This window comes from Carassius auratus, chromosome 36 (assembly GCF_003368295.1).
Source record: "Carassius auratus strain Wakin chromosome 36, ASM336829v1, whole genome shotgun sequence".
In the NCBI taxonomy this organism is placed as follows: domain Eukaryota; kingdom Metazoa; phylum Chordata; class Actinopteri; order Cypriniformes; family Cyprinidae; genus Carassius; species Carassius auratus.
In genome coordinates, this window is record NC_039278.1 from 14,617,393 (window position 1) to 14,644,101 (window position 26,709).

At 37.9% G+C, this 26,709-nt stretch overlaps 1 protein-coding gene across 1 annotated transcript in view; it reads left to right on the forward strand.

Annotated features, from left to right (window-relative positions):
• The window catches only part of LOC113055381 (signal-induced proliferation-associated 1-like protein 2), a 64,967-nt gene that overhangs the window by 35,561 nt on the left and 2,697 nt on the right, over positions 1 to 26,709 (forward strand). Inside the window, 15 exon segments of the mRNA XM_026221655.1 lie at positions 329 to 503; positions 2,389 to 2,492; positions 4,488 to 4,645; positions 5,366 to 5,415; positions 5,418 to 5,950; positions 8,220 to 8,494; positions 10,908 to 11,132; positions 12,602 to 12,739; positions 13,348 to 13,442; positions 13,645 to 13,751; positions 15,193 to 15,614; positions 17,456 to 17,680; positions 19,299 to 19,428; positions 20,901 to 21,120; positions 24,013 to 24,144. Of these exon segments, the coding sequence (XP_026077440.1) occupies positions 329 to 503; positions 2,389 to 2,492; positions 4,488 to 4,645; positions 5,366 to 5,415; positions 5,418 to 5,950; positions 8,220 to 8,494; positions 10,908 to 11,132; positions 12,602 to 12,739; positions 13,348 to 13,442; positions 13,645 to 13,751; positions 15,193 to 15,614; positions 17,456 to 17,680; positions 19,299 to 19,428; positions 20,901 to 21,120; positions 24,013 to 24,144 (2,989 nt within the window).

Sequence of the window (26,709 nt, forward strand, 5' to 3'; positions counted from 1 at the left end):
CTGTATTTTTGATCAAATAAATGCAGCCCTGATGAGCATAAAGACTCCTTAAAAAAACATTACAAGTCTTACTGATCCTAAATTTTTGAACAACAGTGTGTGTGTATTTATGTACATATATATATAAACAAACTGACCACAGAATTATATATATCCCCAGAATTCTGGTCAGTCATAATCAAGTATTCCAGAGAGCCATGTAATAGGTGTAATTAGGGCTTTAGGATATAATAACTGGTTCAGACTGAAAAGTGATTCATAAAAAACTTGTCAAATATCATTACAATGATTATAACTGATTGAGGTTTTACTTTTTTGTAAATTGTAGCTGAATTACCAGCACAAAGCGGGCATCTTGTACTGCCAGGCTGGGCAGAGCACAGAGGAGGAGATGTACAATAATGAGACTGGTAGTCCCGCACTGGAAGAGTTTCTGGAGCTGCTGGGACAGAAAGTCCGTCTGAGGGGGTTCAACAAGTATAGAGCACAGCTGGACAACAAAAGTAAGTGCTGCTCTCATGATGATATCCTCAAAATGTTTGAACGTTTGATCCACTTCCACTGCTGTGAGTCTTTGACAAGCCAGAAAGCTGCTTGGCAGCTTCGGGTTCATTTTTTAAATGGGTTTTGTTAATACCATATTTTTTTCTCAGTCAGTGCATATAGGGCATTGGACAGTTTCTCATAATCTCTTAGTCTGTGCAGATTACATTTACATTTAGTCATTTAGCAGATGCTTTTATCCAAAGCAACTTACAAATGAGGACAATAGAAGCAATTAAAATCAACAAAAGAGCAATGATATGCAAGTGTCAGCTTAATGCAGTTCACATAGCAAGTTTTTTTTAAATCATATAATAAAAAGAAAACGAAAATTTTGTAATAATATTAAAATAAAAAGATAGAATAGGAAAAGAGAGAGCAAGCTGGTGTTAGAGGCCTTATTTTTTGCTTTTGTTAATTGTATAATAAAAGAGATTAGAAAAGCTAGTGTTGGTTTCTTTTTTTTTTTTATTAAAGAATAAAATTAAAATAGAGAGTGTTAGAGTTACAGGGTCAAACAAAGATGGGAGATATGTGTTTTTAGCTGATTCTTGAAGATGGCTTAGGACTCAGCTGCTTGGATTGAGCTGGGCAGTTCATTCCACCAGGAGGGAACATTTAAATTTAAAAGTTATTGAAAGTGATTTTTTGCCTCTTTGGGATGGCACAATAAAGAGACATTTACTTGCAGCTTCTAGAGGGCACATAAATCTGAAGTAATTCATTTAGGTTTAGGGTGCAGAGCCAGTGGTGGTTTTATAGGCTAACATTAATGCCTTGAATTTTATGTGAGCAGCTATTGGTAGCCAGTGCAAACTGAAAAACGGAGGTGTGACGTGTGTTCTTTTCGGCCAATTAAAAATTAATCTTGATGCCTTGTTCTGGATTAATTGTAAAGGTTTGATAGAACTGGCTGGAGAGCATTGCAAGAGAGCAATGCAATCGTCCAGCCTGGACAAAACAAAAGCTTGAACAGTGAGTTGTGAAGCATGTTCCGAGAGAAAAGGCCTGATCTTCTTGATGTTGAATAAAGCAAATCTGCAGGACCAGCAGTTTTAGCAATGTGGTCTGAGTAAGTCAGCTGATCATCAGTCATAATTCCAAGGTTTCGGTCTGTTTCTGTCTGAAGGAGTTATGGTTGATGTGCCTAACTGAATGGTGAAATTGTGATGAAATGATAAGTTTGATGAAACCACAAGCAGTTCTGTCTTGGCAAGGTTCAGTTGAAGGTGATGGTCCATCATCCAGCAAGAAATGTCTGTTAGACAAGCTGAGATGTGAGCAGCTATCGTTGGATCATCAGGATGGAATGAGAGGTAGAGTTGAGTGTCATCAGCATAGCAGTGGTATGAATGACAGAACCTAGTGATGCCATGAAGACCGAGAAGAGAAGTGGTCCAAGAACTGAGCCCTGAGGCACCCCAGTGGGTGGATGTTGCGACTTAGATACATCTCCTCTACAAGATACCTTAAAGGACCTATTTGAGAGATAAGTCTCAAACCACTGGAGTGCAGTTCCTGAGATGTCCTTTGCCAATAGGGTTGACAGGAGGATCTGGTGGTTAACTGTGTCAAAAGCAGCGAACAGATCCAGCAAGAAAAGTATTTAAGTACTGAGAACAAGGCAGTCTCGGCTGAATGTCCACTTCTGAAACCAGACTGGTTGCTGTTGACGCGGTGTGAGAATGGCAGAGACTTGGTTGAACACAGCTCGTTCAGATGAGCCATTTGCAATTAACATTGAACTGCAAAAGACAACTTTCATATTTCACCATCAGTGTATGTGTCTTATAATTTTACTGCCTTTATGCCAATGTCTGTGATATAATTGTATCTTTTCTGCAGCGGACTCCACTGGCACTCACTCTCTTTACACCACTTATAAAGACTTTGAACTGATGTTTCATGTCTCTACAATGCTGCCCTATACACCCAACAACAAACAACAAGTGAGTCAGATTTCATAATTACTCCATTCTTTTAATATACTCATTTCATTTACTCAAGCCCATGTGAATTTTTTTCGATGGAACACAAAAGGACATATTTTGGATCATTTTGATAAAATGTCTGGACTGTTAGCTTTTACATGACTTTAGAAATAAATTATCTTCTTCTATTGTATTGTATGGAAGTGTTTGGAACTACCTGAATGTGCGCTACCATTCAAAAGTTTGTGGTCAAAAACGAATACCTTTATTCAGTAAGGACATTCATTTGATAAAAAAAAAATGACAGTAAATGTAAGATATGTATTTCAAATAAATGCTTTTGAATTTTCTATTAAAATCAGCTTGTTAAAATGACTTCTGAAGGTTTGTGTCAAACTAGAGTAATGGGTGCTGAGAATTCAGCTTTTCTATCACAGAAATAAATGATATTTTAAAATATATTAAAATAGTTAACTGTTTATACTGTAATAAACGTATTAAATATATACAAACAATCGGACTCCAAACTTTTGAATGGAGTATAAGTAACTGATGACAACATTTTCATTTAAAGGTATATTTAACTTGGTCAGGTGCAATTAAATTTTTTTACTGCAAACAAAAAAAGCTGATAGTCTAAAATATCATCAGCCATCCTGCTGATTTATGCACACTTGAACATGCACCTACGCGAATGAGATTCGGGTCTGATCACTTACTCATGCCTGTCTACACAAAACTCTTTCAGCCCTCGTCAGCTCTCTGTTCAAGTGGCTGGTCTTGATCTGTGCATCCTTACAGACCTCATAGAACCTAGACCAATAGTCCTGCATCCTGCTAATTGTAAACACTTCAGCGGACAGGCCATGTTGTCATGGCAACCATCTGAATGCCTCATCTTTTAAAAAACAAAACAAAGCAAAAAAAAAAACTTCCCTTACCATTTGCCCAGACAAGTGAAGAGCAGGGACATATCAGGGATAAATAATTAGGTATCTGTCATTTTCCAGTGCAGTTAAAATGTGAAAGGCTCTTCTTATTTATTTGGTGGAACAAATTTAAAAATATTTATTTCCTTCATCCGCTGTTTACAATGGGAATAACAATCCTAATAGAGTCTGCCGCAGATTAATTTACCGCCGTAACAGCTTTCCATCGATGACTTCCTGAAATCCCCATGGCTACACTGAGCTCAGTCGGATAATCAAACTGAGATTTGTGCTTTTAAAAGAAAGCTGTTTTTACAGAATGTGTAGAAAGAGAAGTAAAGGAGCCCTTGTATGGTTCTGTCAGGCTGAATTTGTGGGATTAGTAGTTTTCTGTCCATTGGATCATGGTCCGATAGGGATTATCTTGGGAAATAAACTGGTGAAGATCTCCACAGCTTTGAGCTCAGATCAGTACACGCTCTTTTGGTGACAGAGAGATGAGCCCAAGGGATATACAGTAGACTACAGCTAAACCTTTACATTTACATGTGACGATCACTTGCATTCATGTAGAAAATTATATTATGCTATTGTCCATTCTAATTTAGCTAAGTGAAGGGAATTATGGTCGAATGGAAGAAAGTGGATAAAAAGGAACAAATGTAAGAAATCATCTTCTCTAAATGAGATTTGGAAACAGATCTCTTTATGTTAATACACTGTGATCGTATTGTCCATATTTCAGAAGCTCAAAGAGTCTGAGGATTTTCAAGTCTAACATTTACACATTACTTAATTTTTCTTACAAACAATTAATTATTCAGAATGACGTACTTACTACTGACTGACTATTACATGTGGATGTTTTCAATCTTGGATTTTTACATTTTATTTTATTTTATATTTTATTATTTTATTTCTCATGCGATGCATGTATTTTGTTGTAATTTTTTGTAAAGTTGTAATTTTTTTTTTTTTTTTTTTTTGCTTCAGGTTTCTGGTTGTGTGGCATTATCTGTAACTAGTTTCTTGTTAAAAGGTGCACTTTAATGACTTTCGTCATATTTTCTGTACCCCTATCCAGCTACTGAGGAAAAGGCACATTGGAAATGACATCGTTACCATCATTTTCCAGGAACCAGGAGCTTTTCCATTCACACCCCAAAACATTCGCTCTCACTTTCAACATATCTTCATCATTGTCAAAGTTCACAATCCTTGCACAGAGCATGTATGTTACAGGTAAGATGTAAAATGTAAATTACTCCAAATTTTAATTCCTGTAAAATAAATGCTTCTGTTTTACAATAAAGATGGTGGTTTAGTTTAGTCTTTGCTTAAAATACGTTTTTTTTTTCGCAAAGTCATACCCAACCCACCCTGAATAAATCCAATTTAGTAAATTAAAGATTTCATCTTGTTTGGACGGGGGGGATGAAGATGCTTTCCAAACAGCTTGGTGACAGTGAGGTTTGACCTCTCAGAACGATAGGGAGGATTAAAGGATAAGATAGAAGGGAATTCAATTTCCAGTCTTATTTACTCAGTGTGTACCTCTTAAGCTTGTTCAGCGTAACATTGCAGAGAGCTGAGGGAGGCTGGAACCTGGCTCAAAGCAAAATTGCCCATCTCATCTTCTGAGCAGATCTTTGAGAGACTGCTGCGGAAATATTTCAGAATTGATGTCAATGTTGAAGTCAAACGGAAATTCTTTCTATGTGTTTTTCTTTCAGAGGGCTATACTATCTCAGTTTAATATATCCCAGATTAATATGTGGAAATAGATGTAAGTTATTTATAGGCTAATTGGATAAATGTCCCAAAAAAGGGATGTATAAAATAATTATATTAAAATATATTTGATATCTATGTGGAATATCTAATATGATACCTGATATCTTTGTGGAAACCTTGATTACATTTTTTTAAAACTAATTTCATTGTTATTTCTTTATTCATTAGCATTGCAGTTGCCAGATCCAAAGATGTGCCTGTGTTTGGACCACCCATACCCAAGGAGTGATGTTTCCAAAATCTGCTGTATTCCGGGACTTCCTGCTGGCTAAGGTGATCAACGGCGAAAACGCGGCCCACAAGTCTGAGAAGTTCCGTGCCATGGCGACGCGTACCCGCCAGGAATACCTCAAAGACCTGGTGGAGAACTTCACCAGTGCAACGCCTGTGGATGCCTCGGGTGCAAAATTCAGCTTCATTAACCTAGGTGCCAAAAGGAAGGAGCGCAGCCGGCCGAGGAACAATGCTCATCTGTATAGTACGGGAGCCATCACATGGTCGGTGGTTGCCAGGGACAGTTGCCAGTCCACTGATATTGGTTGTTTGCTGGCCATCTCCCGAGAGTTTGTGGTGCTCATTGAGGAAGCGTCCAGGGAAGTGGTTTTCAACTGTTACTGTAAGGACGTGATTGGCTGGAGCTCGTCCTCAATGGTGGGCAGGGTGAAGCTCTTTTACGAGCGCGGCGACTGTGTGGTGTTTTCCGTGCAGGATGGATGCCCAGAGGAAGTTCGAGAGGTCATACAGCGATTAGAGGTATGAGTAGCCAATCCAAGATCAAGTTTAGTCTAAGCTGAAGCTTACACCAAGCTTGCCTTTTACTGTGAATAAGTGAGCTGTGTTGGTATACAGGATCAAGTTACTCTTGCAATCAGGGGCCAAGGGTCAATGTATTAGCATTAGAAAGATAGACAGACCATGTTGGAACAGATTACCCTACCTTATTTGACCTTAAGCTTGCCAGAACGTTCACTTTATTCACTCTGGGATAAATACATACATCAACACACTCCTTAATAAAACAATATTAGTTCCGCTTCTTGCTTTATTGCTGCCCATTCATGCTCAGTTGGTCCAGACATGGAGACTCACACTTTTTACAATGCAGTGGAGGGTTAAATTGGTGTTTAAGTTGATGGACCCAGTCAGCATGTGTGGTCCATTCTCCTTGTGAGATTTGACAGCTTGTAAAATACTGTTCTTTGACTCTTAAACATGCTGTTAAATGTGTTTATAGCAATGGGTGGTTTCCTGTCATCATCATAGCATTTGTGAAGCAGACCATCAGCACGTTTTTATTGAAATAAGCAAAAAATTTAATTCGGTCATCATTTATTCACCCTCATGTTGTTCCAAACTTGTATGACTGACTTTTTATTTATTGAAGTCAACATATAAAAAATATTGTTTGAATAAACATAAAAAAAAAAAATGTTTGTTTGATTTTATCGTAACAATGTACATTGCCTCCGGACGCAATGACTTTCATTGATTAAAAACAGTTGAAACATTCTTCAAAATATCTTTTGTGTTATGCAGAAGAAAGAAATTGATACAGGTCAGGATGCCACAGTTCTTCTGGATTGAGTCTGTCTCAGTTTTCTGTTTCTTCATGTTATTCCAGACAGACTGATGAGATCAGATCTCTGTGTGGAGCACTGTCTGCTGTCAGACTCCTTGTGTAAACCAAAATTTCACTCGATTATTACAATTAATGGCAGAAATAATGTTTGGAAATGTAAACTGATATTTACTACTGACACACTACAGCAAAACATAGAAATAACTGACTTAAACCCATTTTTGTTGGTGAAAATACTAGCAGCCTAAGACTTTTGCACAGTACTGTGTGTGTATATATGTGGAATATGGTTTTGTGTGGTAAGAGCGAAGTTATGTCTGAATTGTTGAGCGACAGATATTTTTGAACTAAAAAAAGGAAGCTTATATTTCTTTTTAACCACCTCAGTCTCTTCAAAGTGTTTTTGTTGTTATATTGAGTGCTAAGAGAAGTAACTTTGCAGAGTCAGAGTAATATAAGCCGACCTGAGGTTTGCTTAAAACTGTTTATTTTTCAGATCAAGTAGTTGCATACAGAAGGTTTAAGCTGTTATGTCCAAAACATGTTTGTTTTAGGAGTCAGGATTCAGATGCATGGAAAATCTTAAGAAAGAAATGAAGACATTTCTTAAGATAAATTCCAAACCGTTTCAAAGAAGTTCTCACATATTTTATTTTTAAACACTTATTTAAAAAAACATTTACAGACTTGGGCTTTTTGCGGTTCTTTCTGAATACTCACTGCTCATGCCAACTCAGGCTGTGTTTCTGAATTATATGATGATTATGAGCTTACATTAAAATCCGTGTTTTTGTTGAGTTGTTACTGAATTTTGAATTCAACAAAAAGTCACGTGACGCAATGATTATATTATATATTATATATTATCAGTTATTGCTGTCACTTTAGAGAATTTCGCCACAGTAGTAGTAATATTATATGTAGCTATTGTTATGTTTTAATGCTTAATTACAACAATTTGGAGAATAAAAATATTTCACATAACATCTTTGGGGGTTAGATTATCCTAACTGTAAGACATTATTTCTAAATGCTCTTCAAGAATTTTAAAAATAACATTTAAAGAAGTATTTTTGGAAATATAAAATATTCTAAATAAGAAAATAAGAAGAAAACAGCAGTTTAGAAGAATGTTTAGTGAAGATAAGAAGAAAACAGAAGTTTAGTAGTATTCACAGTAGTGAATCTGGCCACAGGTTGTCAGTTTGGGTTGTGTTATTCATGAGACAGTCTGTTCTGTTCGGTGTTCTCCCATGTTGGTTTGTCGTCGGTTAATTTCATCCCAGAGAGACCTGGCTTCAGCCATCATCTGTATCTCTGCGTACTTGCTTATGCATCTGCATGATTGCATGTGCCGGACCTTCTGCACAGATTTTATCTTAAGTCACTGAGGTGACAAAAAACCTGTTTCAGATGGTTAACATTTGTACGATTGTCCTGCAGATGGTCACCAAGGGTTGTGAGGCGCTAGAGATGATCCTGCGCAGAAATGCCCTGGGCCAGCTGGGCTTCCATGTCAACTTTGAAGGTGTGGTAGCCGATGTGGAGCCATTCGGGTTTGCCTGGCAGGCAGGACTTCGCCCAGGCTGCCGTTTGGTGGAGATCTGCAAGGTCGCTGTTGGGACTCTAACTCACGAGCAGATGATTGAATATTTGAGGACCTCCACACCTGTTACAGTGGTGGTCATACAGCCACACGAGGATGGCACCCCAAGAAGGTACAGTTTGTCCTCCATCTTACATTGGCAGATAAATTTAAATGTGAAAAAATTTCATGTTCATATTCATAGCTTTGTCATGTTGTGGCCACATTTACAACCCTCAAAATTGAACCTTTATCCTTTATTAAATGTAACTCATGGACAGATGGGCCACACCAGTTTCTCGTAGGTTACAGAGGTCATCTCCTGAAGAGAAAATTAATCCTCTTCGGATAATCTGTGAATGATATGATCATAGTCCGCTCATGTTTTTTTTTTTTTAAGCCTTTAAATGGAAGAAACCACTTACAACGAACTATCATGGAATATAAAGTGACCCAGAACCCTGTCGAATTTAGTTGAACACGTGGCTCATGTTCTGTTTGCTCTTTTCAGAAGAGCTGAGGGCTTTACCAAGAACATCTGAAGGCAGAGATTAAAGTGGCCCTCTAGACTGTCAATAACTGGATTGACATTTATCGCCTCCCTGCAAGGCATAAAAGCCAGAGATATCAAGCGCTCGGTGCTTTTTGTAAACACAAATTTGTAGAGGATTGCTTGCTTTGGGTTAGCCTTAACTGCGTTATATATATATGTATCTTGGGCAAGTTGTTTTTAGCGAACTATAGTTAACTGAAGCATGCCCGGACAAGTCAGAGCTATATTTGGTAAAGATCAGAACAGTGAGTTTAAAAGTAATCGTCCAACTGGATAGCATTTAACAAAAACATTTGTTTTAAATTTGTAACACCCTTTTGAGTGCAAAGCAATGGACTTTAACTAATTGTAGCACCTGGGCAACAACATAGCAACACATTAAAGCTACTTGCAGCACCTTAGCAATACATTAAGACCACTCAGAGCAACTGCAAAACTCCAATTTCTGTAAAAATCTAGATTAAATCTAGTCGTCTTTAGAGATGTCCTGAACTGGAAGCAACTATCCGTATTTTTTCCATTCACAACACTTTGTTTGTAAGACATTTCTCAATTCCAGGAATTTGGGTGTGAGAGTCTAAGAGTGTGTTGTTCTTCATTGAAGTACTTTTTGAAGTACTTTATCTCATTGTAGAGGCTGTGAGAATCTGTCTTGAGAGCCCACGCTGGTTCCAGCTTTCCATTCCTGGAGATCCCCAGAGATACTCGTTTCAGAAGTAGTTTGGTGCTTGTAGTCGGATCAGAGTGGATTAGATCAGAAACTCATCATTAACCATCAGTGAATCCTGCTGGCGTGGGCTGGACTTGTGTTAATCTTCTGTTTGTTCTTTTGGTATCTTCCTCTCTAATAACACACGCCACAGATAATCGCAGCAAAATACAGTACATCATTTATCTGATACCATTTGTCATCTCATTTGTGGATGTGTCTTTTCTCTTGCCAAACAGCCCTGCAGTGATTATCATTTAACACATTCTGCCAATTTCACTTACAAGATCTTCCACTGATGCTAAATTTTGTATTTCACTTGCTGAATAGACTGACTAGGAAAATTATCCAGTTTAATAAATTGGAATGGATTCATAGAAATAGCTTGGCTCTAAATATAGCTCACAGTTATGTACAGTGGGGTCCAAAAGCCTGAGACGACTGGTACAACTGCTTCTGTTTAGCATTGTTCTCATTTAATACACTTTTATTATTATTATTATTATTACAAATGATTTTATTAGAATAACATTTTGAGTGGGAATTTAAATTCGAAAAATTTGTGTGTGTTAGTATTTGGTTACATCTGACCAGCTGGAGGAAGTAGTCACATGATTAATTTAATAAATTTGCTTTAAATGAATCCAAATGCTAAAAGTTTTCAAGCTTAACTTATTTTGAACTTCATATTTGACTGTTGTCTCAAAGTATCTGAAAAATGAACTAATGATGCCTGTAACACTGGATATATGTCATGCTGCATTGATTATCAGAGCAGGAATTTCTGCTGGCTAACTTTTAGAGAAAAGTTCATGCGATTTCAACCTAAAAGCACTTATCAGTTTATGACCGTTCTCCATGTTCAAAATGAGTCACTACAAATAACATACTTGGTCAGCAAAGTCATCAACAATAAAACGATGGGCTGATTTTTACTAACAAGTTTGAGGCCATCAGTTGCATTAAATTGATCAAAACTAACAGTAGAGATTTATTTTTCAAATAAATGTGGTTCTTAGCTTCTTTTCAACTTGTAAAAAAAGGAACATAAAATAAATACAAAAAATGTAGCACCATTTCTACAAAATAATTAGCATACTAGAATGATTTATTTTAAATTGTGATATTTAACAATGTTAATGTCAAATAAATACAGCCTTGAAGAGACTTAATTCAAAAGCTTTTTAATGGTATAGTATTTACTATGATGGTGTTACTTTCATACATTTCCATAAAATATTGTAGAAAGCTGTTGAACTTTTCCTTTTTTTGTGTGTTTTTCAGAGGTGCCTCAGAACTGTATCGTGTCCCCTACATGGAGTACAAGACTGTTGGTCCCGGGCCTGGTTGGCACAGGATGAGTCATGTTCCCCAGGGGCTGCCGCTGTCTCGTGTTTCTCCCACTCAGGGTCCAGATCGACCCTCCCCGAGCCAGCAGATGTTCCAATATGCCCAAGCTGCCATTTCGCGTAGCACTTCTTTTGATAAGAAGTACCAGGATGGATCCAGGTCAGCGATATGTGACTTATTTATCACCTATTACTTCAATCGTGTATCATATTGTGGTCCAACTCTCATGATTATGTATGGAAATACTTTCATTACATATTTTACATGAACAGCTAAAGCAAAAATGGCTGAAGTCTGATACAAGGACAAACATTTTTCTGGCTCATATTACTTAATGAAAATTGATTAAATGATGTCATATTATCTCTTTAAATACTGGACTGCCTTCATAAATGCCCATATCCCGTTTCACTTTAAAGCTGAATTGAATTTGGTCTGTTCTTTATTGAATTTTTAATGTTCACAATATTCACTGTATCAAGTAAAGTACAATTATATTAGGACTATGTTAGTTTTTACATGTAACATTATTTTAATTAGTGTTAAGGACCTCCCACCCCCCAATCTCCTTAATGCAGAAAAAATCTTGTTTGCTTTTTTAAACCAGACTTCATAAATTATTAAAATTAAATCAATTAAATTCAGTAAAACCTTAATATGCATACTTATACAAATACATACTTATAAAAAAATTGCTTTTATATGATATATAACATCTCTATAATATATTATTAATATATGTATAGAGAGAGAATATGGCTCATGTTTTTGCTGTGACATATTTGGCACATTCACCCAAAAATATTTGTCCCAAATACATTTGAATGGAGTCCAGATGTTAAGCCTACGAGAAAATATAGTATTTTCAGTATAATCTCAGTACAAGCTATATTTGCTGTATTTGGTCGCCACTGTCAATGTGTCAGGACAGTTTAACAAAAAGCAACACCTGTTTTTTTTTTTTATCGGGCTCAGCAACAGGAACTTTAAGAAACAATGATTCATAACGGTCATGTTTGATTATCCAGACACATCTCTGCCGACATTCCCACTGGGAAAGCCCAAAAAGGGAGCACATAGAGGCTATTAAGGATGATACATGCCACCCTGTGGATTAGAGGAAGGGAAAAAAGTTTGGAATGATTATGTTATAGTCTGGTGTGGCATTGATTCATGCTTTCGTATTTCTCAGGAGACGCCTTTCAGGGTGATCTAATTGGGAACTTTGTAGAATTGGGATCTCTTCATAATGCGTGTCGTCTTGTGCAATTGAGTGACTGTGTGTTGCATGCTTGTGTCTTCACCTTGTCTGAAACGCACACACCTTTGAGGCCTCTTCACCCAGGCTGTCATCTCATCCTCTTCTGGGATCCGTGTTGCACATGGACTGTCATTCCTTCCTGGAGTGTGTTTCTCTCATTTCCCCCCTGGAATGCACAGACGTTCCCCAGCCCTAGAGACACGGGGTCCTGCTATGAATAGAATCTGCTCCACCACTTTTTCTTTTTTTTTTGACAGTGTTTCCTCCCCCGGTCTGGAATATGAATGAGTCTTGCTATAGCGCTCTCATTGCTTTTGCCACCAGAGCTTTGATTAATGAGCTTCTACCTTGTGTTTGCTCATTGCAGGGTGTTGCAGGACTTCGAGATGGCTCAGAGTCCGTCTGGAAATCCCGGACAGCACTACTGCAGTTCTCCTAGTAACCAATCAACCTCCAGTGACCCCGGTCCCTGCGGCACATGGGCTCAGAAAGCCGGTTATGATGGGTAATGAGTTTCTGTTCGAAGCAGCCTTGTAACTCAGAAACCAAAGAGCTCAGCAAGTTTAGAGGTTATCACAAGAGTCTAATCACATGAGATTTGGTGCAAATCTTTGGTACAAACAGAATTAGAGGAGAAGATTAAGTCAAGTGAAGTGATACTGGAGTGTCATTTTATGTCCTCTTTTCCGTCATGTCCAGAATTAACTTATATATTTCATGATCAGCTATGTGAACATCAGCTGTTCATTCACAGACAGACGCACAACAAAAGAAAGGTCTATTCAAAATCACAGCCATTTTTCTGAATATTAAAGCAGGATACTTTTACATGTACGTGGGATTTAAGTATTTTTTCAAACACTGAATGAGACCAAATGAATCAAATTTACTGACCAATAAATCGTCATTGTTGACGTGAATGCGTTGTCATATTTGCAATACTTCTTTCATATCTTTTTCATTTGTATAATATGACCCCTTTAAGACAATGAGCCATGTTTACTCTCCATATGAAATGCATTCATGAGGCTTATACAGCATCATTGGGTAGTAAAGTCAAAATATCACTAATGAGCAATGCCAGTGTACCATTAAACTCTATTTGTCCAATAGATTACAATCGCCTGCCCTTCACGACCAACCAGAAGAAAAAGAGGCAGATGGGCACAGGGATATAGAGCACAAGCTGGAGAGGACACGATCTGCCGGTACGGAAGCATTGTTTTTCTCAAGCACCAGTGCAGATTAAACTACATCCGTTTTAATGACTTATAGACTTGATTTACCCACTTTAATTGACTGAATTTAACAAGCTGCATTAAACAACTTGAGACGTTTATTTTCTGTAAATCAGTTTAAATGCACAGCGCTCCTATAAATGTCATGTAACAACACATCCACGATTTCCAGGATCGCCTTGTGTTCCTGAAGCCAAGTGGCACATCCCATCCACCAAGATCCTGAACCGAGGCCTGCAGAGACAGGGGACAAAAGAATCACCTGGTAAATTCCCTCGGGTAAGTGATCAGTACTATAAAACTGTTAGATCCATTCCTCTGACTAATACATTTTTTTTAATAGTGCTAGGACTTGTATTACTCCACTTGTCTACGTTTACATCATTCCAGACTTCAGTTTCCTAGTTTACATATTAACTTTTGGATATTGGAGCATGAAAATGTCTTAAGATACAGTAAATGTCTTACTGTACAGCAGAAGGAACATATGCTAAGTGAATGCATGTGTCAGTTCAAGTGTTTCTATGTGGCTGAGGGGTGTAGTGACCTCATTAGTCGGGAACGTGTAGTTGGCAGCGCTGCAAATTCACCATGTTTCTCCATGTGGTTGGGTAGTTGTGGAGGGGAGGTCATGGTTTGGAGTAAGGAGAGGTTGGAATCTATGGCAGATGGCTCATAGTGTCACATCCAGTCATGCAATCCTTGTGGGAATTAATGTACGAAACTGGACACCAGTTACAGGACAAGACACTACATTCTCTCGTTTCATGCGCTAGAGAGAGCCAACATCAGGAGCCTGTGCATCACTACAAATCCACCTGATTTATCAAGCGTGAAAAGGTCACCCTACCCTTGCTGTTTGCAACCAATGTTGATGCTAACACCAAGAAGTAAATTTTTTGGTCATGTTTCTCTCGTATTACTTATGCAAAGCCCTTCACAGAACTGTCGGGATTTTGCAGTAGTGTATTGACCACATTGCCTTTAGCCAAAGGAGACATTTGGAAATAGTGCACCATAGATCTTCCAAAGCAAACCATGCATTAAAGTTTTAAAATCATCCACTTTCCATTCATTTGAAAGGGCATAAATTTAGACCATGCAATTTAACAGAATAATCAATTATTCATTTACCATGAGATTGGTTACAGTAGGTGGTAATGGTGCAGTGCTGGTTCTTCTGTCTGTTGCTGTTATTGCTCTTCTAAATGCACATAAGCGCCCGGGGGTCTTTCTTCATCCATTTTTGTTGGGCTATATGTTCACCAAGGAGTAAACATATGTTGCGTTTTGATAAAATGGTTTCTTTGCCTAGTTCAGGTCATAAAAATAGAAAATTCAGTGAATTGAATAAATATTTCACAATGCCCAGATGAAAAATTGTGTAGGCTTTACTTTGAAACAATTTTCACTTGCTAGTCAATTTCACAAATAAGCAACAAGTGAAACAGAAGTAAAACACTGAATTAAATGTGAAATAATTAGAAAGTTTGCAATAGTATTTTCTTGTAAAACTTTCTCCAGTGACCTTGGTTTTATTTACGACTCAAAACATGAAACATTTTCAAACTGTATTTTTGATCAAATGAATACAGCCCAGTTGAGCATAGATTTCTTTCAAGTACATTTCAAGTCTTACCAACCCCAAACTTTTTCACTGTATTGTATTTCATTTTTTTTTCTACCATAACACTCAGAGTCATCTTCCATAATTTTCCAGACCCGTGAGAAGAGCTGCCACAGTCATTGCTCCAGTCACTCCAGTAACAACACCCTCTCCAGTAATGCTTCTAGCGGCAGCGATGAGAAACATTTTGATCCTGGAGACACGATGGATTCAGAGTCCCTGGGTCTCATCTACATAAAGGGGGCATCTACTGACAGTGGCATTGATACAGCACCCTGCATGCCTCCTCCACCTCCTGCCCTGCCCCTGACTGGGATGGGACCCTCTCGGATGGTCATGAGGGCTGGGAGGGTTGAGTCGGGACTCCCATGGCCTCTGGAATACCATGAGGATTGTGAGACAGATGAAGGAAGGGCAAAGATGTTCCTGTCTCAAGGATATGTTCCTGTTACACCCACCGGTCATACCACGGATGGCAGCACCGGAGATCTGAGTGAGATCTCTTCTCTTTCTAGGTGAGATGAGAAGGAGAGCGAAAAATTATTATAGATTTTTTTTTTTTTAATGGTTGGATAATGCTTGACTATTCATTCAACATTTGCCTAGTCCTTTCAGTATTATAGTTGCCTGAAGTAATAACAATGAAAGCTAAGATCTTTAAGATCTTCTAAGATCCTTTTATCTTTTTAAGTTGAATTCCTGTTCTATAGAGTTGGTTTAACAAATAGTACAAGTATCTTGTGCACAGTGTTGTTATTGTTAACTAAAACCATTCATAATTATTTTTTTCAGCAACTGAAAAAATGCTGAAATATAATAGAAATATTAGATAAAAAAACTTTTAAAATTAACAGATGTTGCCTTGGCAACTAACTGAAATAAGATGAAAAAATTACTACAGCTAAAACTGAAATAAAAGTTAAAAGTATAAAAAATTTAATAACATATAACAAATGAATAAATTTTACAAAAACACAACAGAATTACTCAAATGTAAATTTAAAATGATTATATGAAAAGAACACCTACTACTTTTCCTTTTTTTTTTTTTACCATTTTCTTGCCTTGACAAGAATGCTCTTAAAGGGGGGGTAAAATGCTTGTTTTCACTCAATATCCTGTTAATCTTGAGTACCTATAGAGTAGTACTGCATCCTTCATAACTCCAAAAAGTCTTTAGTTTTATTATATTCATAAGAGAAAGATAGTCTGTACCGATTTTTCCCGGAAAAACACGACCGACTGGAGGCGTGACGTGTGGGCGGAGCTAAAGAATCACGAGCGCCAGTAGGCTTTTGCGTTGAGAGCGTTTGGAAGCTGTGACATTACTGTGAGGAAAAAAACATCCAAAACAAACCATGGCTAACAGTCAGATTCAGCCATTTATTTATGATCCAGAATCAGATCCAGAGGCTGAAATTTAACAAGAACATGCATCAGCAACGACGTCTCTATGTGGTATGTACTGAAACTGTATATATTTGCTTATCGGTTTTGGAAAATGACTAAGTTCCACTTTGTCGTCTTTTTTTTTTTTTTTTAAGCTTTACATGTGGAAAGTGCAGTTTGATGACAACATCACATGTTGTTTACTTGATGTGCTTACGCGCCGATAGCTAAGTTAATAACACAGAGATATTTGAAGCAGTTTTACTCACCGCCTGCGGTTCCGACATACGATCGTGACCCTTTTTCCTTGGGATTGCATCATCCTTAAGAAATAAACGATGTGCAAATCCGGCGTCAAACTGGGCTTTGTTTGTAAAACAAGAATCTTCGAAATGCAGGGAACAAACACAAACACTTGCACAACTCCGTTGATGCTCTGTAAAAATAAACTCCATCCACTGGTCCCTTAATTTTTTTTTTTGGTAATCTGTGCAGGGTTGTCTTGCCCTGGCAACCAAAAACACACTTCTTTTGTGACATTTCGCGACGCTCTCGCTCTGATCAGTGAACGTCTGTTGTGCTCTCAGTGCTCTGCTATACGGGAGCACGCGCTCTTCCGGCAGACGTGCCCTTAGCACCCATATAAGGAAATTCCGCTCCATCTAACGTCACACAGAGCCATACTCGAAAAAAACTTTCCGAAACTTGTGACAAACCGGAAGGAGTATTTTTGAAACAGAAATACTCCTTCAAATGTACAACTTAATTTTTGAAACTTTGTCCATGTTTAGCATGGGAATCCAACTCTTTAACAGTGTAAAAAACTCAGTATGCATGAAATAGCATTTCACCCCCCCTTTAAAATCTGATAATGAATGGTTCTTACTAATGCAGTCATCACTATTACTTGATAAATTAGTTATTTATTCTGCTATTGTTTTAATTTTGGTCCCCTTTTTTCTCCCAGTGGTTCTCGTCATTCTGGAAGCCCCTCGGAACGTGGTTCGAAGAACTCCAACACCACCGAGCCCTCAAAAATCTACATTATCTCTCCTACGGACACGACACCAATTGGAGGGCGGGAAAATCATTCGCTTAGCTGCCAGTCACATGGGGAGAAGTATTTGACTGGCTGGAAGAAAGGAGAAAATGACCACTTACTGGAGGAGCAAGGGCAAGCTAGAGACTTCAGGTGAGTAGCACTTAATGTTTTATGTGTCTTATGTAACGTTGGAGCTAGAGAGGAGTTCATAGTGAGATTAAATCATGTTGCTTTTTTTGTTTAACAAATGCATTGACCAGTGCATAGCAGTGACATTCGGAAAACCTTTTAGGTCAGTTACACATCTCTTGCTGGCAGCATCTCAGAGGTGATCGATGTCAACAGACATATTATGTAACCTCCATCGTACAGAATCCAGACAGAATCTACCTGACACCTGCCACTTCACATTATCAGACTGAAGGCCTGATAAATGTTTCTCCGATGATTAAAGCAGAGACTTGATTTGATTGACAGGCTCACCAGGGGATGCTGACGTTTTCCTGATGCAAACAATATTTGATGGAAATTAATATTTCTCTTGTGCCAGGTTTAAACACCAAATGGACACTAAATCGATTCAAAGCTCTGTGTAATCATTTTTTCTCCTCTTTGTTGCTGCCTCAGTCGGTCAGAGGCTTTGTTGTCTTTCTTCCTAAAGACACTGTTGAGGAAATCAAGGTAGTCAAATCATTACCTGGCCCTGAATTGTTCACTGTGTTGTTCCTTCCCTCTTGTCCAGTAAAAATGGCACTCTCTATACCCTTAAAGGGACTGTTCACACAAAAATAAACATTCTGTTATTTTTTACACACCCTCACGCCATTCCAAACCTATATGCCTTTTTTTCTGTAAAACACAAAAGGAGAGTTTTAAATAATAGCAGATAATAATTTAAATAATTCCTTTTTGATTGGACTGGAGCTTTCAAGTTTCAAAACAAATAATGCAAAAGCAATATAAAAGTATCGTAAAACCAGCACATTTGCTCTTTTTATTTGAGTCATGGGATAGTTTTATTGGAAGAACAATCCATTTAAGTCATTATTCACTGATTATCTTCCCCTTTAGTGAGCTGTAACTTGTTATTTAGTCAGTAAGTCTTCAGAATTCAGACCTGTTTGGTGAACGACATCAAGTTATTCATTAAAAAATAAAGATTTGTTCATGAATCAGACCCTGTTACCCTACTGGGAAAATATTAAAATATTAGATTGAGGTATGTTCCTCACATAAAGCTTTTATATGGCATCAAAAGACAAGAAATGGTGTGAACCTTTATGATTTATTTTCATAATTTTGAAACTTAACAGTCCTAGTCCTTTGTTATATTAAAAAGGGGCCGACCAGGATATGGCTGAAAAATTCACTAAGAATTAATCATGTGGGTTTGAAACAACAGGAGTGTGAGTGAACTATGACAATTTTTTTTATTTTTGGGTGAATTAGTCCTTTCAGGTCACACGAGTCAATGATCTGTTTTGATTTGTTCCCTGTCATGACTGTGTGAAGGCTATTCCCATAATCCTTTGTTTCATCACTAATGTAACTGCATCCTTGTAGTCCTTGGAATGTTTTGTCTGTAGCACCTTTACAAAGAGAAACCCAAATCTACAGGAACACTTAGAGAGGAGGGACAGTTCACTTTAGATTGATACTACAGCAAAACCTGCTAATGTATCTCTCTCTTTTTTTTTTGTCTAATCTGTTTCATTTTCTTTTGTGCTTCTTCTCCTCCTTTGTCTCTGTCTCTCTGTCTCTCTCTCAGGGGACTCTATTTGAGAGACCCATCCCAGGTGGTTACCAGTGCTGGTGAGAAGCTCCAGACGCTCTCTAAGGAGGCCTTCCTCAGGATGCTTCTACCCGACAGTCCCCCGGGGCAGGCAGGTCGAGGCAAGGTGAGTGTGGAGCTGAGCCCTGGAGGTTGCGTAATGCAGTGAGCAAGTGCTGCTGTAGTTAGGACATGTTAAAGCAACACTGAAAAACAAAGGATTTATACATTTTAAGCATGTTTTGCACTAAACAAATTATTCACTGGTGTGTTACAATAACAAGCAAATCAACTAACCAGTCAGCAGTCCGGGTAACAACCATTTGGTTGACTAATGGAGGTGTCTAAAGGAAACGAGGTCACAACAATCAGTCATTTTCCTCACCTGATCAGCTCACAGCAGTGTGGATTATAAAGCTGCATATGCCCACACGCTCTCCATGCGTGTTAGTCTCACTGTAAGCTTTAATTTGCTTCATTTGCATAGCATTTTTCCCAAATCATATTGTTTCAAAGCAGCTTTTAAGGCAAAGTGTTTAATTTGAAACAAAATCCAAATTATGAAATTCCTAGACAACATGCTACTGTAATTCTTTAACATGAGTTAATGCTTTGTTATTAAAAATACATTTTGTTATTAATTATTATGAATAATAAGTATTACTATATTAACTATTGGAAATATTATTCTTATTAAGTTAACTGGATTTAAAAATAAAATAATAATGATGTTATTTGCATTTATATTGTTGCTGATGTACTAATTATTATGATTTTATTGTCATTATTATCCTATAAAAGAATGATTATTGTCATTGAAGTTAACTGTTGTTATTGATGATGATGATGATGTATTTTCCAGTTATCTTAGAAGACTTAATGATAATACTAATGATAATAATAAAAAATAACCATAATCTTCATTGTCATCCTTGTTAATAGAAATAATATATTCCAGTGACGACATATTATAATAAGTGATATTATTGTTTATTATTATAGTTGTTGTCGTTGTTGCTGTTGTAGCGACATTTAATAAAATAGGAATCCATAGTTCAGTGATCTCATTTTGCACAAACATTAATACAACAGTGTAGTATTCATTTTTCTAGTTCCTGAAGGCTATTATAAGCAGCCCATCTCTGAGTTCTGCTCCTCTGTCACGTTCATGTGTCTAATTGTCTGTTTGAGCCCCTCCCCCCGCCCGTAGACCCCCCGTGAGGACCGCGTCCATCGCGCCTGAATTATTGATGAGCGCGCCATGACTCTAATAGGTCTGACTTACAGACCCAGTCACTCACTCCGACTGCTGATTGGTCCCCAGCTGAGTCTCGTGTTCCCTTAGCTCACCCTCCTCCTGCTCTCCACCCCCCACCTCTCTCCCACAATTCAATTAAGGGATATGTGCTTTATTGCCAAGGCTGTTTTATTAACAATATTGCAGAGCCTTCCACATAATCATATTCTGATGAATAATATCTTTTGCTCTCCACCCTCCCACTCGGTCTTCTCTTTGTCTTCCTGTTACCCATCTTCTTCTATTTCTATCCCATCCATCTCTTTCCTTCTCGTCTATCTCTGCTTTTTGTGTTACTTCAGATACCACTTGTGGGTCAGTCTCCACGCCGCTCCCTGTACCGGACGCTCTCAGACGAGAGCTTGTGCAGCAGCCACCGGAGGGCACTGTCCTTAGCTAGCTCTCGTAGCTCCATGCTGGACCAGGCTGTGCCCAACGACATCCTGTTCAGTAGCACCCTGCCCTACCACAGCACCCTACCGCCTCGCATGGGTCTCAACCACGCCGCCAGTCAGCTCAAAAGTGAGTGTTCACATATGTCGTTACCATATCGGTGACGCCAACATTGTTTTAAGGATCGCATGTTACATTTATATATAGTCTGGCTTCAATTTCTGTCCACTTTATCCCAGAATGCATCATGGTACCAGCTGTACATATAATGTAAACACCTTGGATTGCCAGCACTAAGACAGGGTTGATGATAATGGAATAAATGAGCTTTTTTTTGGCTTATAACAGATTTTTCCATCTCCTTGGTAAGCTCACCACATTCCTTCCTGTTACTGTAATTTTATCCTCCGCAGACTTTAATGTTGTACTTAGTAATGAAGCAAGAAATGATATTATAAATCTGCTGCTAATGCTCAAGAGACTTGGTGCTAATCATACTGTAATACGTCTACTGAAATATTCTAGTAGGATGAAGAGTGTGCTGTAATAGGAAAATCATTTTAATAGCATGAATTTTGTAGTATGCTGGACTGGTCACTGAAAGCTGGACATGTTCATGCGATAAACATCTGGAGCGTGACGCAATTGAACAGAAGGCACGTTCATGGCAACTTCTATGTACAATTGTTTTCATCTAAGAGAAGAAATGTAATATTGCAAAAATATGTGAAGTAAGCAATGTTTCTATCTTGTATGTTTTAGAAAAATCGTGATTTTCAGGTAAAATTGATGAACATCAATCAGCAAGTGTGAAAAAAAAAATTACGTTAAAGGGATAATCCACCCTAAAATGAACATTTTGTAATTAATCACCCCCAATCGTTACAAACCCGTAAAAGCTCTGTTCGTCTTAAGAACACAATTTAAGATATTTTGGATGAAAACCTGAAGGCTTGAGACTGTCCCATAGACTGCCAAGTAAATAACAGTGTCAAGGTTCATAAAAGGTATGAAAAGTGGTCGTCAGAATACTCCATCTGCCACAAGGTTGCGCTGTTTTATTTATTACACGTAGAAACAGCGCATCCTTGTGGTGCGGATGACACAGAAGACCACATACAGCACGTCGATATGAGTGACACAGAGGAGACCGTTGACAAAGGAATTATTGAATAAAGTCATAATTTTTTTATTCTTCACTTACAAAAAGTGTTCCCGTCACTTCATATAAACCAGATTGCGCGTCTGATGGCAGATGGAGTATTCTGACGATGACCTTTCATACGTTTTATGGAACTTGACACTGTTATTTACTTGCCAGTCTATGGGACAGTCTCAAGCCTCCAGGCTTTCATCCAAAGTATCTTAAATTGCGTTCCGAAGACGAACTGAGATTTTATGGGTTTGGAACGATATGGAGGTAATTGATTCATGTCAAAATTTTCATTTTGGGGTGGAGTAACCTATTAATGTTTTAGACAATCCTTGAAACGGTTTCTCTTTTTTTCTTTTTTTTTTTTTTTTTTTTTGACGTCTTAAAATACAATAATTCAGTTTTCCTTAAATGGGGGACTATCTTCTGTTAATTTAATTTAATTTTGTTTCTATGTTTATTTTGGAAATTAAATATTTTTAAAACAAGAAATACATTTCCGACCATTTAAAAACTCAAAAAAAAAAATAGAAAAATATTTTTTTTTATCCACATATTTAAAATTACATTTCTTGTCAAATTTGTTATGTCATATTAGTGGATGTAATAGTGGAGATATTTTCTAACTTTACTACTTTTAGAAACATTGTACTTGTGGTTTAGGATGCTGAAAAATTAGCAAGACCATATAATGCACATTTAAATAGACCTACAAGTGAAAAAGCAATAAATGGCAAATATGGAACACAAGAACACGTCCTTTGTGAACACCCTAATGCCTACTGGCGTGCTTGGCATACAGACACTTGAGCTGTTCTCCAGCTGTCTGAAAAGTACAGTTCCTCTCTGATTACAGCAGAACTCTAAGCCAGCCACCTTCATTCATTATTCAAATCAATCTCACCTCTCTGCTCGCAGACAAGGCCTGTCTGTCTGCCTGCATGAGCAGACTTTATGTGAATTTGCGTACATGTGCTCTATTGGTCACCTAGAGCTAATTTTACTCTGCTTCTGTAACCTGCCGCGTTTGATTCTTTCACCATAAGGGCCGTTTCATAGTCAACGCATCTGTAAGCATACGCGTCCCCGAGGCTACACATCGTTACGAAGAAGAAGGTTTGAATACAATGGCGGGCGAAGGGGAAAAATTATGCGAACTTATACGTATTCATCCACATTTATATGATAGTTCATCAACAACAGAATACACTCCTCTTCAGTTGCCATTGTGATTTGAATATCATGCGACGCGACTCTACTAATATCACCCGACTCTACTACCCCCTGTTGCGTGAGCGGTGTATTGTATACACGCATCACCCGTCACGCTTGCGTTCACTGTTTAGACTATGAAAGGGAGCGCGTCGCTCGCGTTGCTTGCTCATGTTGCTTGCTCATGTTGACTATGAAACGGCCCTAAGTACAATGAATTGTGGGTAAAGCTGCCCTTGGCTGTTAAGCAGTGGCAACTGCTTTTCTGTCAAGCTGAAATCTCTGCATTATTTTAGCAAACCAGAGTGCAAATTTAGCTCCATTCTAATATAATTTTATGTGATTTAGTGATAAAAAAAAAAGAAAATCCCTCCTAGATGCATCATGTTGTAGCGAAATGGGTTACAAATGAGACTTCTAACTGGGTGAATGTTCACATGAGAAAATAACTGAATCGTGAAGAAATAAAGAGACAAAATCAGTGAACATGGAAGTCCCAGTATGTTGCTTGTATGCTGAAATGGTTAAATCTCCAGTAAAGTCTGTTTCTTTATAGACTAGTGAGATGATGTTTAGTCAGTGAGAATGGGGGATGGGTCCCATCTAAACATGCACTCTGACTGTCCTCTAATGAACTATGTGTGCTGTCTCGGCAGATGAGCTCTGGTTCTCTGACGGCTCACTGGCTGACAAGGCCAAGCTGGTGGACACTGGTATGATGCCCCTGCCTGACCCCTCTTCTGGTCTCGTCTGGTCTCATCTTGTGGATGCTGCTCGGGCTTTCGAAGGTACAAGCTTTCATCATATACACTATATGCTGACTTGTCATTGAGAAACACCATATTCACAGCAGAGTACGGTCTTGACCTGCTTGGCAAGCTTTGTGATCATAAACTCATTGCTTATTGTTGTGGGATAAACAAGTACTGGTATTTTTTTTCCACAGGGACAGCACTGAGCCTTTGACTCTGTGGATATTTTTGTACCAGACAAATGCAGTACAATGTTTCCTTGTCTGACAAAGACTATGGGGCAGATTCATTCAACAGCACAGAGTATTTTAGCACAAAACCTTTCTTACGAACTAGTTCGGTATTACCAGGCATTAGTCACTGGCAATTTTTCGAGCTCAAACATGCCTTTTTAATGCAAATGAGGCTCATTATAAAAAATTGCCTTATTCACAAAGGTCAGAATTGTTAGCTCAGCGCAATTAATGTTGCAGTGTGTATATAATAATATAAAAATAAATGTTGGGGTCTGTAAGATTTATTGACGGAAGTCTCAAATGCTCACTAAGGCTACAAATTGATAAAGTATAGTAAAAACAGTATAATATCGTAAAATAATATTACAATTTGAAATAGCTGTTTCCATTTTAATATATTTTAAATGTAATTTATTTCTGTGATAGCAAGGCTGAATTTACAGCATCATTACTCCAGTCTTCAGTGTCAGAAATCATTTGAATATGCTGATAAACAGAAAGGTAAACATAATTTATTTGTAATAGAAATTGTAATGTTATAAAAGTCTTTACTGGCACTTTTAATGCATCTTTGCTAAATAAAAGTATTAATAATAAAAAATTAAAATGAATCTTACTAACCCCAAACTTAGTGTTTGTGTATTTACCTGATTTGCATAATTCCTTTAGTGAATTTGGAGCTAAGACAATACAGACAACGTGTTCAAGTTAAACATTTTTATTCATCCCCTTACATTTTTAGAGCTCAATGTATTCACTATAGGCTAGAGAAGTATAGAAAATAACTAAAACCTTAAAATGCCTTATTGTACTATTATTTGAATTGTTTTGACCATGGTGTTCCCCCGGAACAAAGCTTTAGCCACTCCCACATGCCATTAACAAAGTTAACTGAAGGTTGCACAACAGCACCCAACGCCAACACTGCTCTTGACCATGTCGAAATCACCACGTCTCTATTTTCCTCCCATTCATTTCCTGTGACTGCCTAAAGGCGCATTGTTCCGCAAGGTGCTAATTAGAAGCGGAGAATGTATTTTGAGCATGGAGAAATTAAGCCATTATCGCAATGTGAGCCCAGCAAGACACCACTTAGGGAAATGACTCAAGCCATTGCTCGCTGTAATTACAGATTTTGGGTTTTGGACGCTTTTACTCGTGTGCAATTACAGCTGTTCCCTCACCTTCAACCGGTCGCTGTGGAGACCATAGAAAATGTTGGCGAGGGCACAGCACAGCTCTTCTTGAACCGAGAATTTCCTTCTGATCTGCATGTGGAACAAGGGGGCGGGGAAATACATGGTAGATGGCTTTGATTGGCTGGAGGGGCGTCCGGCGAGGTAGTCGGTGTGCGGGCTCCCCCTGCTAGCATTGGTTTTCTCGCAACTCCTTAGAGCCTCGCTCTTGGGACCTGACGGATATGAAAAATGGAATGAGTGTGCAGCTCGATCCCAAAATAGTGACAAACGTGAAACTAATGTTTCATGCTGGGAGAAATGATTAAGTTAGCTTTTGCCTCAGGGTTTGGGTTCTGACTAGAAGGGGGTGGGGAGGAGGTGAGCTTACATCGTTGAATTTCTTGTGCTGCTTTGTGCGTGTTTTTTTCCGGAGTGCTAATAATTATCTGTCTGTTCAACTCTGGCTCAGATGACACCCCTTACTGTGAGCCTGTTAATGAAATGAAATGAGAGAGGGGGGTGGAGGAAGCGCTGAAAGGTGTTAGAAGAGCTGAGAGCTCTTAAAGGAACCTCATAAACGCTTTTAGCTTGGCGTTTGACAAAACAATGGCAGGTTAACATCGTGTGAGATTGCTCACAGTATGTTGAATATATTTATAAAGGGTCGTGACATGCATTCTTGTTAACAAAGAGCTTGTAGGTCTTCATAAAGAAACAAAAGAAATTCTCCATTTTTAAGACCACACCTACATGTTTCTGCTCGTTCAACCTTTACAGTATGCCAGTGACGTGGCATGAATCCAAATAAAAGCTCTATAAAAACATATTTATTAACTTCTGGTATATGTTTTACTATAAGCAAATAAAAATCAGTGTTTAAAAAATTTAACCTAGATAATTGCAATGGCAAAACACATTCATTTCAGTGATATGAGTTACATTCCAATTAAAAAAATTTACATTTCGTCCATCTTTTTGCTATCAGTGAGTAGAAAGTACAGAACAAAACCTATATTTCAGTTATATCAGGTAAATTAAATTATAGTTTAATGAAAACATTAGAAAGCATAAAGTATGGTCATGAACCTTTTTGCTATCAGTCAGTAGAAATTAGTATTTAAAAATGAATCAAAAAGTAATTAAAAAAGAAGTGCAAAACACATTTATGTCAGTAATATGGGGTAAAT